At 35.0% G+C, this 17304-nt stretch overlaps 1 protein-coding gene across 2 annotated transcripts in view; it reads right to left on the bottom strand.

The window, feature by feature from the left end:
- Positions 1-17304, bottom strand: part of LOC149801799 (uncharacterized) — a 66527-nt gene that overhangs the window by 38689 nt on the left and 10534 nt on the right. For both annotated transcript variants that reach the window (XM_089956145.1, XM_089956144.1), the window contains exons 3-6: positions 14862-14962; positions 7989-8050; positions 6690-6816; positions 279-454 (exon numbers count right to left, since the gene is read on the bottom strand). In XM_089956145.1, coding sequence (XP_089812271.1) covers positions 279-454; positions 6690-6816; positions 7989-8050; positions 14862-14962 — 466 coding nt within the window. The remainder of the gene's footprint in view (positions 1-278; positions 455-6689; positions 6817-7988; positions 8051-14861; positions 14963-17304) is intronic.

Below are 17304 nucleotides of genomic sequence, written 5' to 3' on the forward strand. Positions count from 1 at the left end.
AGGTGGTGGAGAACTCAAGTTATTGTGCAAAAATAAAAGAAATAACTGACAGATAGACTTACAGAGATGGACATCATAACAAAATAAGCAACACCTTATGACTGCCAAATAAAAAATTTAAAAAAATGAAGTCAGTATTCTAACAGTTGTCAAATGTTACATCTGTTGACAAAACATGGACAATGCAACAATTTAAGACTCAAGTTTACTTATTTGTAATGGATTCCTACTAATAAAAGTTATTGCATTTTTCAGCTTTAGAAGCAATCTCATCTTACATGTGCAACTATTCTGGCCTCTCGGAACTGTTCATCATAGAAAAGTTCACTTTGTTCACACATCTCTACCATAGATTTGCGATCAACTATGTCCTTCTTGAGACTGTTTACAAAGTCTTCAATTTTTACACACGAATCCTCAAACTGTTGGCAAAACTCCTTTCCATGCGCACGATCTGCAATTAAATAGGCAAATCCATTAATTCATATAACTGATATCTAAGTAAATTCTTAATACGGGCAAACCAGCCTCAAAATGCACCTCTTTTAAATAACGTCTTAAACAACAACGCTTTACAGTCACTAGCACATCATATTGCAAATATAAAGTGCTATTAAGCCGCCATCTGTCTTAAGAGTCGGTTTTAAGTTCCGCTTCCATGAAGCACAGTGATGCCAACATACATGCCACCCCAAGACAGGTATAAACGCAATTTTTTGCTAACATAAGCGGCAAAAAAGTGTAATCTGACCATAAAAAGTGCAAGCTATATATTACATGCCATAATTACAGTATATTGTATGAAAAATGTACATTTATTTACGCTACTAACCTGGATCTGCAGTCCAAAATGCTTGGCAAAATAGGCAAAATTCATGTCGATTAGAACCAGAATACAAACACAAAACAGAGTGACATATTATATATTTAACAAATTTATATGATGAGTGGAATTAAAGAGATGAGGATGGATTCAAAACATGGAGGGGATATATTTTACAACTGCAGAAAGCTATTTTCAGATAAACCTCACCAGAGTTTAGCTGCCAAAGATTTGCTTTGGTATCTATCAACCTGTGTCATTCTCTCAGATTGTATGGAACTTTCAATATGGCTCAGCAATGATGCTTGTTGCCATTTCCCAAATCAATGTAATTATTGGAAATTTTTTTTCAATTTCACATGACGAATTCAATCATATCTCCTGCCACAAGATATGCTCAAATCAACATATGATGTCCAATAAACGTAATTGTTTCCCTTCATGCATTTATTCAAAGGAATCAAAATATTCCTTCTAATTATTCTGTACTGATTATTAACACTTCTAAACAGGCTTCTTTTCCCTTTCATCTTCAACATATATCTCCTGTCAGATGCCATTTTTAAAAATTATTATAATCAACAGTTTCATCACGAAGATGTTTTCCATGAAAACGTGTGCAATTTAAAGTCTGCCTGGTTCCTTAATCAACTCCACCAACTCTAATATGAGACCCTGATCCAAATAAAACATGGATGAGCAAGTTATCCAGATTTTACCATGACAATCTAATTTCCATAGTTTTTGCTTTTATTCCTTCAAGTCCATATTTTAAGAGTCATTTTCAAAAGACTTATGGCAAAATCATAAGGGCTGGCAGTCCTGTTAACTGAGCATTTTGCAGAAAAATGAAGACATCTGGTTGTATCATAATAATATTCAAGCCATTGATTTCAAATATCACATACTAACAGAAAAGCTTGCATCCATTAATGCTTTGAGCAGCAAGTTTGATCTTGTCTTTGTCATGAAGCAATCTGACCAAAATCAGCAAAGACTTAACCTAATGATTCTGTGCAATGATAAACATCTTAGCCTATCGAAAGTGCAAGGGTTGGGCTATTCAATCAAAACATACTGTTCCTATGGGAAGTGCTCTAAATTTGGGAAGATGTCCTGTGATATAATTTAGCATTGTGAACAACTACTCAAACTAGAAATGTGTCCAGATGACACAAATGCCCCTGCCGATATAATTCATTTTCGGTGAAATTCAAAGTTACACAGGGGTCATAACTCTATTAAATTCTGTGACAATATTTTTGACAATCTAATTTCATACAGTTATTCCTATTGTAAAATCTTAAATAATTGTTGGTTTTAATTCATGCGTCCTTTACAAGTTACTAATTTGAAGAAAAAAATGTTTATAACAGGACAAGAAAGATAGTAATGGTCATGGCAGGATATGACAGGAGGTACATGAAAGAATGGACAGAAATGGCAGGACATGGTAGGATGTGACAGACATGATCAGATCTGGCAGTAGGGGCAGAAATGGCAGGATGTGACAAGATGGACGCAGCAAGACATTACACACCGATCATAAAAGCTCCAATTTCTCAAAACTGTAAATACAAAATACTTATGTTCCATGCAGATTATAAGGATTCAATACAATGTTTTTTTTAGCATAGGTGTGTGTGGCTCTGTCAGTACAGCTACATTAGCTACTTTACCAGCTACATTAATCATGTACTAATTTTGGTCATTTGTGCATGGTCCATAAGGGATGACATATTTCATTTATCTTTCTTTTCTATGACCTACTTGGCGCAAAATATGAGCAATAATCACAATGATAAATTTACTTTGAAACTTCAGAGATTTAAAAAAATTCAAAACTCATTCTGGGTCCCACCACTCATCCCCACCTCGAACAGCATATAATAAAAAAAAACAAAAACGGGATATTTTTGCATAAATTTGTTGTGCTGATTTTGCCAATAACTGGCAAATATTTAAATGCTGGGGTTCCCGATTTTTGCAGTATCTCTCTTGCATAACTCTTTCTTTCTATGCCATTGTTATGTGTTCATTTGCAGGTTTACATTACAGCAATACTGACAATAGGCTTGAGGATTATCTGTTTCATAAGAAGACTCGTACAAGATTATGTCCTTTTAATGCATTTCAGTACAACTGAAGGTGTAAAAATCAATCTACATACACCACTCCCTCGATAACACGTGCCCTGATAACTCGCGAACCTGCTTATAACGCGGTGTCAGGCGTGGATCCCATTTTTTAACATGAAAATACCCCAAAAATTTATCCCTATTTGTTAAACTTGAAGAAAATCGCGATCAAAATTGGTAAGGGAAACTTTGATGTATCACTCATTTTATCGTTGAAAACGGTAGATAGGAACTGGAAATTTTAATCAACACTATGAAATATCAAATTTAAAAATAACTCATACAATTTTTTACATTTTCTTACCAAACGACATTCCTAGTACACCGCAATTATCGATATGCAAGGAAATTTCGATCAATGAAAATGTCACTTATGCAGAGTGGAGGCAGTACTTTAATAAATAAATACAAATTAAATAAATTTTTTATCAATTGAAATTTCTGTTCTAGTTCCATCTTTTAGTTCCTTTTAAGTGTAATCGTCATAAGTGCAATGTGTCCTTTTGTAACTGAACATAAAATGTGTCAATCTAACGTAACAGCCATGTCCGCGAGCGTTTCTCTAAAAACCTAATTAAGTGCTGACCGTGTTTTGATAACTGACTTACGGAAGTATTTGTTGTATTGTTGCACTGAATTAAAAGCTGGCCTCCTTTATATTATCACGTTAATTATGTCTTTTGAATAAAAAAGGAGGTGGAATAAAAGAAAATTGAAAAGGCACAAAAATCGGACTAACTTAAAATCTAGTGGCCTCAGTCATATGTCGGGTGAACTCACTTCATTTGATCAATCGAACACTGTAATAAACGTTATTGTGTATGTAACAGAAACTACCTTAAATTAACCGACTCTTTCATAACTGTAATCAAAGCTAACAAGACAGCAAAGCAAAATGAATACTTCGTAAAATTAAGAGCTTGATTTCACAGATACAGACCATTATGGGCAAGCAAGTTTCAGAGAATTCTTTAACTGGCATTTAGAGATATCCTCAGGGATGATAAGAAATTTCATTATTACTTCCAATGAAATCACAACATAACATTGTACTAATTGAACAATAAAAAATTGAGTTTCGACATAGACGTGTCACGAAATAAATGTCGCGTGTTTTTGAAGAAAAAAAAGGAATCTTGTTTGGTGGTGTATCAACAGTTAGTCTAGTTCCCAAATTGTGGACAACCAATTTGGCAAGATACTAGTAAATACCACTACGGGAACCAGACTCATCAAGAAAACAAAAAGCAGTGATGTAATACACAGATTTTTCGCGTACACGTGATGGTTGTTCAAAACAGTTGGAAAGATCTTTCATATGTTGGATATTTTGAGAGAAAAAAAAATGTTATTTAAACAGAATAACGAACAACTTCATTAGAAAAAGTGCATTATTAAAAATTATTATCAACATGATTGTAAAATGAGGATTCAGTCATTAAACAGCCCAGTTCCCTAACGCAACCCCATCCCCCATGGTTTTCTTGATGTCAAAGTGATTTTTTTTCAATTTTTGGAGGTCCCTTGGTAACTCGCGCCTTGCTTATAGTGCGGTCTATGTTTGTGGACATGAAAGAGCGCGAGTTATCGAGGGAGAGGTGTACCTGCAAATTAGAACAGAGACACATTTTTATTTGGTAGTCATATTTTGCAAGAGATCAATTTTTATTTTCACTTCTGCATTTCTTACACACCCAAACTACTAAAATTTCTTAACTGCAAAATTGCCAGTTTTACAGAATTATGTCTAGGATTTCCCAAATGAACGAGATTAGGACCTCATTTTAAAGATGTGTACCCCCCTCCTAAATAACTGGTTGGTCTTGTGTGCAATCACCCATGTATTCCTCAATAATCATATCCATTTTTTCCTCCTCACTTTTCAAGATTTAATACCTGAAACAATGTAAACTTGATGACCTACATCTTAAAAGCTATCAAATCAACTAACAAACATACTAGTTTCTAAGTCCAACTGCACAGACCCAGATCTGCCATTGTATAATGCATAATCAATAGAATAAGCAAGCAAAAACACTTATCTGCTGGCACAGTATCTGGTTGCAGATCAGGGTCTATGTTGTTAATATTATAATCTATGTTGGGGTTTGCACCGAGACAAGGAAATCCCAGTCAAGGGGTTACATTATTTGTCTCCCCTTGAGGCTTGCCGAGGGGTGAGGCATTTAATGTAACCCCATGACTGGGATTTCCTTGTCTCAGTGCAAACCCCAATGTAGATTCTTTTTCTCACCCAATAATTTCCTTTAAAGTAAAAAAGAACTTCTCACTTGTACAATATAGTTCACACGCAAATGTTTACATGCGGTGCTTTAATACCAATATGTTAATGAGGACTACAGCATTACAGTGTCATCCAAACTACAGTTTTTATGCACAAGCCAAAAAAATAACATTAAAAAAACGTTGCATAGTATTGAGTTATTATCACATTTATTATATGGATGTTATATGAAATTAACAATAAAGAGTTAATATTTATTACAAGAAAATGTTTCATTTTCATCAGTTCCAATTTAGAAAATTATTCTGTAAATAATGAAATGATACTGGGCCCACACCTCTGTTGTAGTGTATAGGCTATTATTATAACAAAAAAGTTACATGTAGCACAAGTGACTGTGCTTGGATTATTCATGGCTAATTATTGATCTGTGTCACTACTGTACATAACTCTCCTTTTCTTTGGAGGAGATGAAACTGTTTGTGACATAATTGCATTGTCCTTAATATTGATTGTAAAATTACCCGTGTATAAAAGACCCTTAAAATACGGACCCTAGCGGGTAACCATGTGCTAAACTTTCAAGTTCACGGATTCTTTGAACATTTATTTTTGTCTTGGAAATATGTTAAGTGCTACAGCGAAATTTGCTTAGGGATTAAAGTGTTGATGGATAAATGATTCCTTCTGGCTGATAAGTGCATTATTTGTCATTAAATATTGTAGGTGTTGTTTTTATTCAAATGGGGCACAATGGAGATGCTTAACAAAATCAGAATAAAGCATGTTTGACATAACACATTTCTGGCTGTTACTAAGTTTTTTGTAGCTGTTAAGAGAGTTGGGAGGCTATGAAGTGTATAGGTCTATAGTCTATGTGCAAGGATCAGTGTTTTCTGTCATAGTTCATTTCACACAACAGCAAGAATTTTATCCTATCTGTAGCACAGTCAATTTTCAGGTCAGCATCATTAAATGTAGCTAACAGTATATAATTTGTTTCACAAGAAGTATTTAAAACTAGTTAGGTAGCTTTAGCTACATTTAATGATGCTGACCTAAAAATGTACTGAGCTAGGCCTGCATATAGGCTAAAACTGACCATGCTGTGTGGAACGAACAAACATAATACCAAAAAGCTTGACATCATATGCTTGTGTGTCTTCGTATCTCTCAAAATGTTTCTGTATGGCGTGTTCTCAAAGAATGATTGACCTTAATTTACTATGATTTTGTTATGTATTTGTTGTTGTTGTTGTTGTTTGATTTTAGAACAACTACATCAGGCACAGCAGAAGACAACATGTGTTTCTTTTTTAAAAAGTAGTTCTGAGCGCATGGACACTTGACTGAGACTGGTCTGAGATGACTAGACTGAGATAAGAAAAGTAAGTTTAGCAAAACAGCTAGATTTCTGTCGCATGGGTGAGAACAGCTGGACTTGACTTTAATTATAAGTGAGTATACATGGTAATGACAATACCCTTCAATTTTTTGACAGCCTCCACACTAGTTGCATCTATCCTTAGATTGGACAACTGCTTCCCTTTCAATTCCACCTCTGCTTCGTATCTTTTGAAATTGTTAATTTTATCAATGAGTTTCTGGGGCTGGAAAAAAAAAAGCATGATTATAAACTGCAAAGTTTAAATGTAAGCTTCACTTCTCCTTCTTCACTAGCTGCATAATTTGCAATTACTCTTTATATTTACAAAACACTTTCTATTGTTCATAAATGTACCCATTATTTTTCCCTTTTCTTTTACATATTTTTAAATTAAAACTTATTTTTGGGCCAAAATTGTAGTCAACTGTATTCATCTGTTGTTGTTGTTGTAGGGTTTAACGCCATTTTTCAGCACACGATAGGCTATACATGGCAGCCAGTATTAATGGTGGAGGAAGAACCTGGCAAATCCCAGGAAAGAATCATTGACCCTCGAAAAGCTACTGGCAAGCTTTCTCACATACCCACATTGGCCGAATCTGAGACTCGAACCCACACAAACAGAGATGAGATGGCAGTGATCCGTAACAAAGAGCGCTTTAGACCACTTGGGGCCCCATATTCATCTGTACTCTGTCTTGGATAGCACTGGATCATGGAATACCAGCATCAGGTGCATGACTGACACATGAATTGTGTAGACTGAACTGGTTGCACAGTATGCAAAAGCAAATCTGTGTCTAGGACTCTGCACCTGGGTAATGAACTGCATTTTACATACCCATATAAATACACTATATGTAAAAAGTAACATTTTTTTCAGCTGCAATATTTTGTATTCCCTTTGATAAAGTCATGTTGTTTTCAACATCAAACTCAAAGACTATTTAAGGAAAAAAATTTAATTGAAATTATTTAGGATCTTTCTTGCAGCAAACCCTTAAATAAACTGATCTGGAAGGTTGTATGAAGCAAGCAATAGTTAACTTTTATTTCTGCCATTTTCTCCAGTTCATGCATCAGCTCATACGTACAATATTTACTCGCTTACAAGTCCATGTGAACAAAGACTCTCAACAGCCAATGTGCTGGCAGATCAGGGTCTATGTGGTTTATTTTACAAATTACTTGTAACAAACTGCACAGACCCAGATCTGCCAATGCATTAGGTGATGGCAAATCTGGATCTTCGATGTTTGCAGTTGTACTCAACTTATAAATGAGCATATACAGTACATCCATGCCAATGAAAGCAAGTATTAGAATTTAGAACTTCTTGTAAAATTATATGAAATATGCATGGTCTAAATGGAAGATAAAGACTGATTTCTATACCTTAAACTCTGCCAACAGCTGTGGAGACACTTTGCTGCCAACCGAATTTGCACACGATGAATCTGTAAAGAAAAAGCCTTCTTTTAATTATATCAAATGATACATCATGCAGACAGTTTAACATCTTTTTTTCTCATTGTGGTGAATAAATAATTACCGTATATACTCACATATAAGCCGAATAATTTTGGAAAAAATTAAGCCCGGGAAAGGGGGGGGTCGGCTTATCCACGGGCCAATGTGTAAACTTGATAGTTTTTAAGTCTTTTTGTTGACTACTGTAATGGCTGTAAAAAAAAATCATATTCAGTGACTCGACACTTATTAAACTTTATAAAGCACTATCATTGATTTTGTTATTATTTTGCATGTGCATATTTTCTGATTTCTCCAAAACGAAATTTATAAAAGGTAAATATAGACTTCATAATTCGCTTGCCAGTTGACTTTACCCCGGAGACCAGCCTGAACTATAATGTACAGTACTTACACAGCGCATAGTATCACTTAAATCCTTATTTATTCCCAAATATATTAAATCTAGATTTTGTAGTAGCCATTGTTTTGACCAAATTGCATTCTTTCAGATAACATGTCAGCTAGTCCAAAATAACTGTTTCATTTACGCTGAATTATGCGCTCAGAAGTTACTAATTTTTAATGATATAAGCGATCCTACAAACTGAGGTGTGTGTGTGATTTAGATTTTTAACATAGCTTTAACAATTTTCCAGTCATATCGCTACGATTGTCTTCAGTGCGGCAGTTTAAAGTGATGTCTAGCACTGGGGCATCATGCCGCAGACATGTAGCATGATGTCCCACCCAGTCAAATTATCCTGACACCAGGCAGACTAGTCCTAACACTAACATCTTAATGCTGTGTGCCTAGCGAGGCAGCTAATAGTACCATTTTTAGAATTCCTTGGTATGAATGAGCCAGGGTTCAAACCCATGGCCTCCTGCATTGGGGCGGATGCTCTAACCACTTGGCCACCGTTGCGTTCTGAGGTAATATTTAATTATACAAGGCACATAGCCAGCATAACTTGCATGTTCCCGAAGAGTGACAATAATAAAGGCTAAAATTCTCATTATAATCAACTAAGATCATCATCAATCCACTATAGTTTTATGTTTTGGCTGAACAACGTCATAACTTTCCACACAATGGAAAGCTTGAACATTTGGGCATCTCCTTCGTTGATAGTTGGCCTGATTTGTCTTTCGTTTTCTGACAGCAATACAGGCCAGTTAATCATTAAACCCTGAAACTGGCTTGTTTCAAGAGGGAATTTCAACCGGCAACTATACCAGTACATTGATGTGTAATTGCCTTTCATTCCACAATATTAGCATGATTACCGTAGTTTTGTCAAATGGGGTGTAAGGCATACCTGTAAACCTTTCAAAATCCAAGTAGGGAGACTGAATAAAAAAAATAGGGAGATTAGGACCTAAAATTGGGAGGTTTTTCTTGGCATTTTTAAGACCTTGTTTTCACTAAATATTGACCTATCTTACGGGTCCAATATGCATGAAATTCTCAAAGGACGCGATGTTTTTCCCCGTGACGCCCCTTATTTTCCCAAGCAATGCCCTAATTTCATAGTCAGGTCAGCTGTGCCAAACTGCACAACAGCTAAAGGATAGTCTTAAATAAACAAGCAAGAAAGCCAGCACAACTAATTAAAAGTTAATCCTGCTTATCGATGCAACTATTTTGTGAAAATGATTGGCCTTCCGTCATAATTCAAAGAAACCATGTTTACACTACTGTGTGCTATGCAAGCACCAACAATAGATTGGCAAATAAAAGATTCCTAATTCGGGAGAACTAAATGAACCTAAATAGGCAGCCTCATAGTACCATACATGTGGCAAGTATTTTCCCCTCGTTTATCTGACCTTATTTCCTTACTGTCAACTCATAAGGCATTTAGTATTGTTTACTATAAACATATGTAGCTTGAATTAGCTTTTTAAGGACACATATGCTGCGTATAAAAGTACCAGGTGTTCACTCATGTAAGTTTCTTTGGTGGGAATGGCACAATAGCATATGGAGTTAAGCATTCATTGTGATCATTCTTGGGATTGAAATTAATTGTCAACAGTTTTATTGTTGTGGTTAATTTTTTGTTCTAGTTTATTTTCTGATTTTTGTAATCTTGCAGTTGTAAAAAAAAATTTGTAAATTTACACGAATGTTTAAACTTAAACATTCTATTTATTGGAAAAGTGAATTCTTTCTAGTAAAGTAATTATTTCATCGTAATAATATTCACAGGTGATACAACAGAACACAGCTTCCATGGATTGCATATATTTATTTATGTAGGACTTTTGTTTTTAAGGATAAATGAAAATCAAAGACATAATGTAATAATCGGGAGTTCTCTGCAAAATCGGGAGATATTATGAAATCAGGAGGTAGGCATGGAACCACCCTAAAAATCAGTAGGTTTTTCTTTTTCTCCTCCCGGTGTGAGAGTTGACAGGTATGGTGTAAGATCGCTTACATCAAAGCAAACTACAACTCAGCTTTTACGGCATTAGCATAATTTTCAAAGCATCATTTCTGAAACTTCATTATTGTATTTTGGAGATATCGTTAAAGTTTAGTGCAGTGGTGCCCATGATTCGACTCCAAGGGATATACTTCTTTCAGAGGAATGTACTTCATTCAGTGCATGTTTAAACCTACAACGTACATGCGGTGGCACCATATGTAAATAGGTTCTGTTGCCTAATTGCGAGCAATGAATCAAACTGCTGTTGTTCATGAGCCATGAATCAAACTGTTGTTGTTCATTGTGTTGTCATACTGGGATCACATTTTAATGAGTTCAGTATTTACAATTTAAAGGCAAAATAAAAACGTAGTTACTGGTGTACTGATATAAAATGTCCAATGCAATAATGCATAAACAAACGACAATTGAGTCAGAAGTGAGAGTTAGTGTTACAGCAACTCGTGAATGCTCAATTCTTGTCATCGTTTGATCAAGTTATACACAAATCTAAATTAGGCAGAAACAATGCAAAAACAGAAAATTAAATAAATTACTTTTCAAACAAGTTTATAAAATTTCTTTTTAATAATTTTCGTTAAGATAAATTTGCCTAAATAAATGCATTTAGAACCATGTGATGTCACAGAGTTGTGCGTCTGCTTATACATGGGTCATGCACTTTTTAGTGTATACCTATTCAGTTGGGGGTGTTGGCTTATACATGAATATATACAGTAAGCATTCACAATAACTGGTATCCCATTTGCAAACAACTATTCCACAAAACTTTGTGTCTCACTTGCAAACAAGATTTCAACACAACATAGTGTCTCACCTTCCAAAAATACTGGATCCACAGAACCTGTTGTCTCACCTGCAAACAAATGTTCCACAGACCTCATGTCTCACCTGCAAATGAGTGGTTCCATAGAACCTGGGAACTCACCTGCAAACAAGGGTACCAAAGAACCTGGTTTCCTGTGAACAAAGGATTTCTATAGATCATGGTGTCCTGTGAATATGGGTTTTCCATAGATCCTGGTCTCATGCTGGCACCATACAAAGATATACTCATTATCCTTTACACTTGCAAAGCTCTGACACAAAACTATAACATTGAAGCTGATGCCATCACTGACCTCAATGTGTAACATATGTCCCAATATGCTTATGCAGGTGACACAATAAATTTACTTATGTATATAAAACATTCATTTAACTTCTTTCTTCTTTAAACCACCTTTTTGTCTTTTTTGTCCTTGTGGAAGAAAGCTGGATTCAGGTGAATCATCTCAGGCTTTTAAAAGATCATAACAAGAATCAATATCAAATACTGTTACAACGCTTTCTGTGTAACTTCCATTCTTAAATCATTTCTGAACCATATTAAAAGTTCCCTACAATCTGAGTGAATGACAGGGTGATATATACTGGAACAAATCTTTGGCAGCTAAGCTATATCAAGGTTTATATGAAAATAGCATTCTGCATTTGTAAAATATATCCCCTCCAATGTTTTGAATCCATCCTCAAGTTTGGGCCTCTTAACCATGTCCCTGAAGGCAATGACAGACCTAGGCATGACTACATTAGTCTTTTCATGACTAGTGTGTACATGGATTTTAGAAGCTTTTAAGTTTTGACTAAGGGACAAAATTATTTTGGAAACAGAATATGGATGAATCCAGTGTAAATATCAACTGCATTACAAATTTGTCTTTTCATTCCATTGAGTGTCTATATAGTTTTATGGCAAGATCTTAATTACTTATTGGTTTTGACCCAAGGGCAAAGTCCCTGGGTAGGTAAGGAAACATCCAGGAGTACCAGTCTGAAATATTTTGACACCTGGGTCAGTGATTACATATAAACACACCTGGGTAAGTGATCACATCTTAAAAACACTGAGACAAACATCTCAGGAGTTATCTCAAATTTATGTAAAATCACCCACACCACATGAGGCCCACTACAAGGGATGAGAGGATAATTTCAAAAGTATTGGCACACTCTACTACCCCAGTGACAGCCCACCAGGAATGGATTTATATTCCTAAACTGTTACACTCACCAAACCCAATCAGATCCTAAAAGTTTTCAATCTCTATTTAAATTGACATATGACGAGATGTGCAAAATTACGTATCTCCTTAAATCATTACACATTCTATACTGAACATATATTCAAGCCCAACCCCCACCTGCACAAGCTCCACCACTGAAGACTTGATCTTAAAGATTAAAAATAAATTTTCAGGGTGGGGTGAGGTGGGGGGTGAATCTTAACTGTTTAAAAAGTAATCGTTACCTACTAATATTGCACTGCTTAACCCATGGGACACTAAGACCCATGTCCAAGCTACGGACTGCACATAATCATATATTATTCCTTCTTTTTAGGATGGAAGGTTTCAAAGCTGAGAAAAGAACCTGGTCCCAATATGATGCTTCCAGAAAAGCCAACATCCTGTTTACTTCCAATTTTCTTTACCCAGAGGATGGACATCAGAGTTTGGTGGGAGGTGGTAATCATTGCAAAATAATTATTATGATTGTATTATAAAAGCCCCTGAAATAACAAATTAATGTGAAAATAACACTCAAATACAGCAGGAGCTATGTGGAACTAACACTCAAATGAACAATATTCTTATGTTGCATGTTTAGGCTCGAATAAACAGTAACACAAGAGTGAAAACAACAAGCTTTGAAAAAAATACAATACTTTATTTCCCTGGAAAATTCTGTAAAAATAAAAAACTTACGGTTTTAAGAATCAAATCCAAAAATAATCCAAGAATAATCCATGAATACAAATTTTGAAGTCCTAATAACAAAATGTTCTAATGATTTCAATTTCGAATCCAGAATCCAAGATGGAAGATGATGACATATGCTGTAATATGTAGCATTGAAGACAACAGTTCCTTGTAGAAACAAGAAATATCACTCCAGTTTTGGAAATCAGAATAAATTTTTATAAAAGCTGTCCTTGTTCAACAATTTCATATGAGCACATGTATTTTCCAGGAGGAAAAAAAAGAATTAATCCTTCTGAATCCATTAAATTGAAATAACTCCAAACAGCACAACATACAACTTCCTGTGTAAGAGCCCAACTAAACTGAGAACATCTCTCCAAAACAAAGGTTATATTGTATTCTAAAACACAAAAAGGGGGTCATGTGATCATGTTCCAGAATCTCATCGAAATTATGTACTTGTTAAAGATCACGTACACCCAGTGTGGCCCTGACAAAAACCAATCATTTTACTCTAAGAAATAAAAAAAATAAAAAGTTGTTTACATCTTAAACATGTCGTCCCATAACCTCAACAACAACCAATCATTTTAAAATACAAATAGAACTTATTTATGTGGTTGCTACTAATTTTGAATCATAGTCAGGATCTAGATCAACACCTGGTGTTTACAAAACAAACAGTCAAGGTCAAACTATTTTCTAGTGAATAAATTTACATTACAATAGCATGTAATGAAAAATATAAAAAATGTAAAACTGACAAACAAACAATTAAATTAAAATAAATATATATTAAATCAGATATAATTAAATCAAATATACACAACAATATATAAAATTGGATTGCCAAAAAATCATTGAGAAAACCAACAGCCAAGGCAGAATATACAAATAAAATTAACACGTGTAATCTGTAGCTTGGACATGGGACTTCATGTTCCACTCTGTGTGTGTGTGAGTGATTTGGATATTTAACAAAGCTTAAACAATTTTTCAGTCATATTGCTATGATGTCGCAAGCATGGTCATTATTTAGTATAGCAAAATCTGTCTTGAAAGACCACCTCTTCTGCCAAATAATAATGATATCTCAAGACAGGTGGTCTCTCATGACAGGTCATAGCACTATATAATGAATAAATCCATGCACTGAGAAATTGGTCTCCCACGACAGGTGGTCTTTCATAGCAGTGGTCTTTCAAGACAGGTTTTACTGTAATAGTGAATGTTCTCTGTAATGTAATTAAATCAGACCTAAATGTTGCAAGAATCTAAACAGTTGCATTTGATGTCATTATCAGATAAACTTTTGATTAGCCTTTCACAAGGTCACTGTCAAATTTCCAAAAGATGCACAAGTTTCACTCAGTCTCAAAGAAATTATCAAAAGGGTATTCAATGAATCAACCAAAATTACATATAAAATGTGAAATCTGACTAGTAGGAAAATATCTGGATACTAATTACCTTAGGATCACAAACAATGTAACAGTTTCAGATCTTTACAAAGCAGAATAACATAGCCTAAGCATTTGATTTTAAACAGAATTTTTTGGAGAGGAAAAAAGGATGAAGAGATGCTTGTATATTACCTAATAGAGATCTTAATTCATCCACAAACTTGGCATCATATACACTCCTCTCCTCCCATATCTTGAATATACGATCAATGTTTGGTTTAACAGATACATCCCTGAAAATAAATAAAAATATTTGTATCATCTTTTGTGGATCTAATTAAATGAAAATGGGAATTTCTATGACTGCATAATTACACAGAAAAGACAGCATAATGACACCAACTGTCAAACTTCTCTCAACAACTCTAACTTAAACTCATTACTGACCAGCCAAATATTGTATTTTAAATAAAGCTCATACACTGGTAGTCAAAAAGTCAGACACTGTTGGACCCGATAGTGTCTGACTTTGGAAATTTTCACTGTATTAATGAGACTACTTCTAACTTGTGTGAATCCTAATGTAATCAAAATGAATTTTAATTTAGCTTTAATACTGACTGACATGAGCTGGATCTTGTTCTATTCTGAAATTGACCTCTTCATGTTTTAGGTCAATCATGATCGCCTTCTCCAATGCCAACAAGAGGATGTCAAACAACACAGGATATGCATGTCTCCTTACTTTTCCCAACTCATGATCTTGACCTCTGAGCTTGGATTTTACTACTTTTAGTAGACTATGCATGTGAATACACAAATCAATGTTAAATTAAGAGGTGGGGGAGCTATGATACAGAACACACCACTCAGTCATGATATACACTTGGGCAATGTTTCATGGAAATCTCTCACATTACAAAGTTATAGCCCAGAAAAGCAAATATTAACAGATAGATGGAAGGAAAAAGTCATAACATAACAGAGGTATATAAAATGTTTTAATATGAAAAATTTTAATACCTCAATTTGTTAAGCAAAGAACTTGTGGTTTCAGCAGTAGACACATATTTCTATGTTAAACGTCATAAAACAGCAGAATTGTGAATGTTACGTTATATGATCACCTCATGTTAAACAGCCCTCTATATAGGCACTCAAGTAAATTTGATGGTCAGCATCATTAAACATAGCTAAAAGTACCTAATTCATTCCACACAAAGCATTTAAAACAATTTGGTACTTTTAGCTATGTTTACCTGAAAATTTATTGAGTTACAGATTAGGTAAAATTCACAATGCTGTCTGGAATGAACTATAGTTGGCCAGGAATGATGACAGAGATTATTACTAATGGATCTAAGTAATCTTGACGTATGGGCAAGGTATGCAGCCTTGGCTTAAACTCAATGTGGCTGAAACTAATTGTTTATTAGACTTGCCATGACTTTTACCTTTTACATTTTGATTCCAAAATGCATAGATTCCTTTCTTGTTGTAAATGCCAGCCATCCATAAAATCTGGTCACGGGACTTATCCTTTAATAAAAGTTATTTGCAAAACCCCATTTCTTCAAGTCACAATGACCCTGACCCTTTTACCTCAAGATCAACAAGTCTCTTCCTTAACATAAGCCCTCCCCAAAATTTGGTCAAGGTACATTGTCTACAATGCTGCTTTCTTGCCCCAAAAAAACCCACATCCGTTGGTTAAGGTACATGTACAGTTGAGAAATAAAATGTTTTGTTCAGAATTCAGCTACAGTGAATTTGACCTTTGAAAATTTGGACCCCAAAATTATTAAGCCTATAACCTACTAACTGCAAGCCATCAAAAAAATTTAGTCAAGGTATACGATGTAGAATTAAATTTATCATGAGGGATCCATTTTCAGCAACAGACCTCTTCACGCCAAACTGAAAGGCTCCTTCCCAGCCACAACTGCAAGCCATTCAGAAAGTATACTCCACATCTGTCATGCTGTTGTTGTTGGTATATAACATAATGCTGAGCACATTATTGGCTATATCATATTCAGCAAATGGGAACAAAATGCCTTTCCAATGGACAAACTAAGGCAAGCGACCAGGACTGGTCTGGGCATCAAAACCAGGACCCAAAGACTCAAGAGAAAGACTTGAAATTGGTAAATTGTATTGCAGTAAGCAAAGAAAAGAAACTTTTGTATTGCATGGTGAACAGTGAGATGAAAGTAGTGCATTTGGAAAAAGCTTGCTATCTCCATCCTGAATTTTGACAGAATTATTAATTTGTTGAGTTATAAGTACCAGCCATGAATAGAATTAGTTTGTCAATAAGCAATTGTATCTCCTGCTGAATAATATGGTCCTTCTCCCTATCTGATGGCACAGCCTTTAGATGACGAGGAAGAAGAGGGGATTAGATAAACAAAAAAATCTGATGCCCCTATGAAATGACTTGGACCAACCATCTGTTTTGCAGAAAAAGGCTGATGTGATTGAAACCACGGGAGTCTGGCAAACACATTTATCCTGTCTACAGGTAGTGGTGGTGTTAGATCAGCATCAGCAAGCAGGAGGCTTGGGGTAGAGAAACTTGGTTTCTTACCTCCACTGTAAAATCATCTCTACAGACTGATTTGGCTGATATCTG

This window comes from Sinohyriopsis cumingii, chromosome 4, assembly GCF_028554795.1.
Source record: "Sinohyriopsis cumingii isolate HCF-2022 chromosome 4, ASM2855479v2, whole genome shotgun sequence".
NCBI classification, from domain to species: domain Eukaryota; kingdom Metazoa; phylum Mollusca; class Bivalvia; order Unionida; family Unionidae; genus Sinohyriopsis; species Sinohyriopsis cumingii.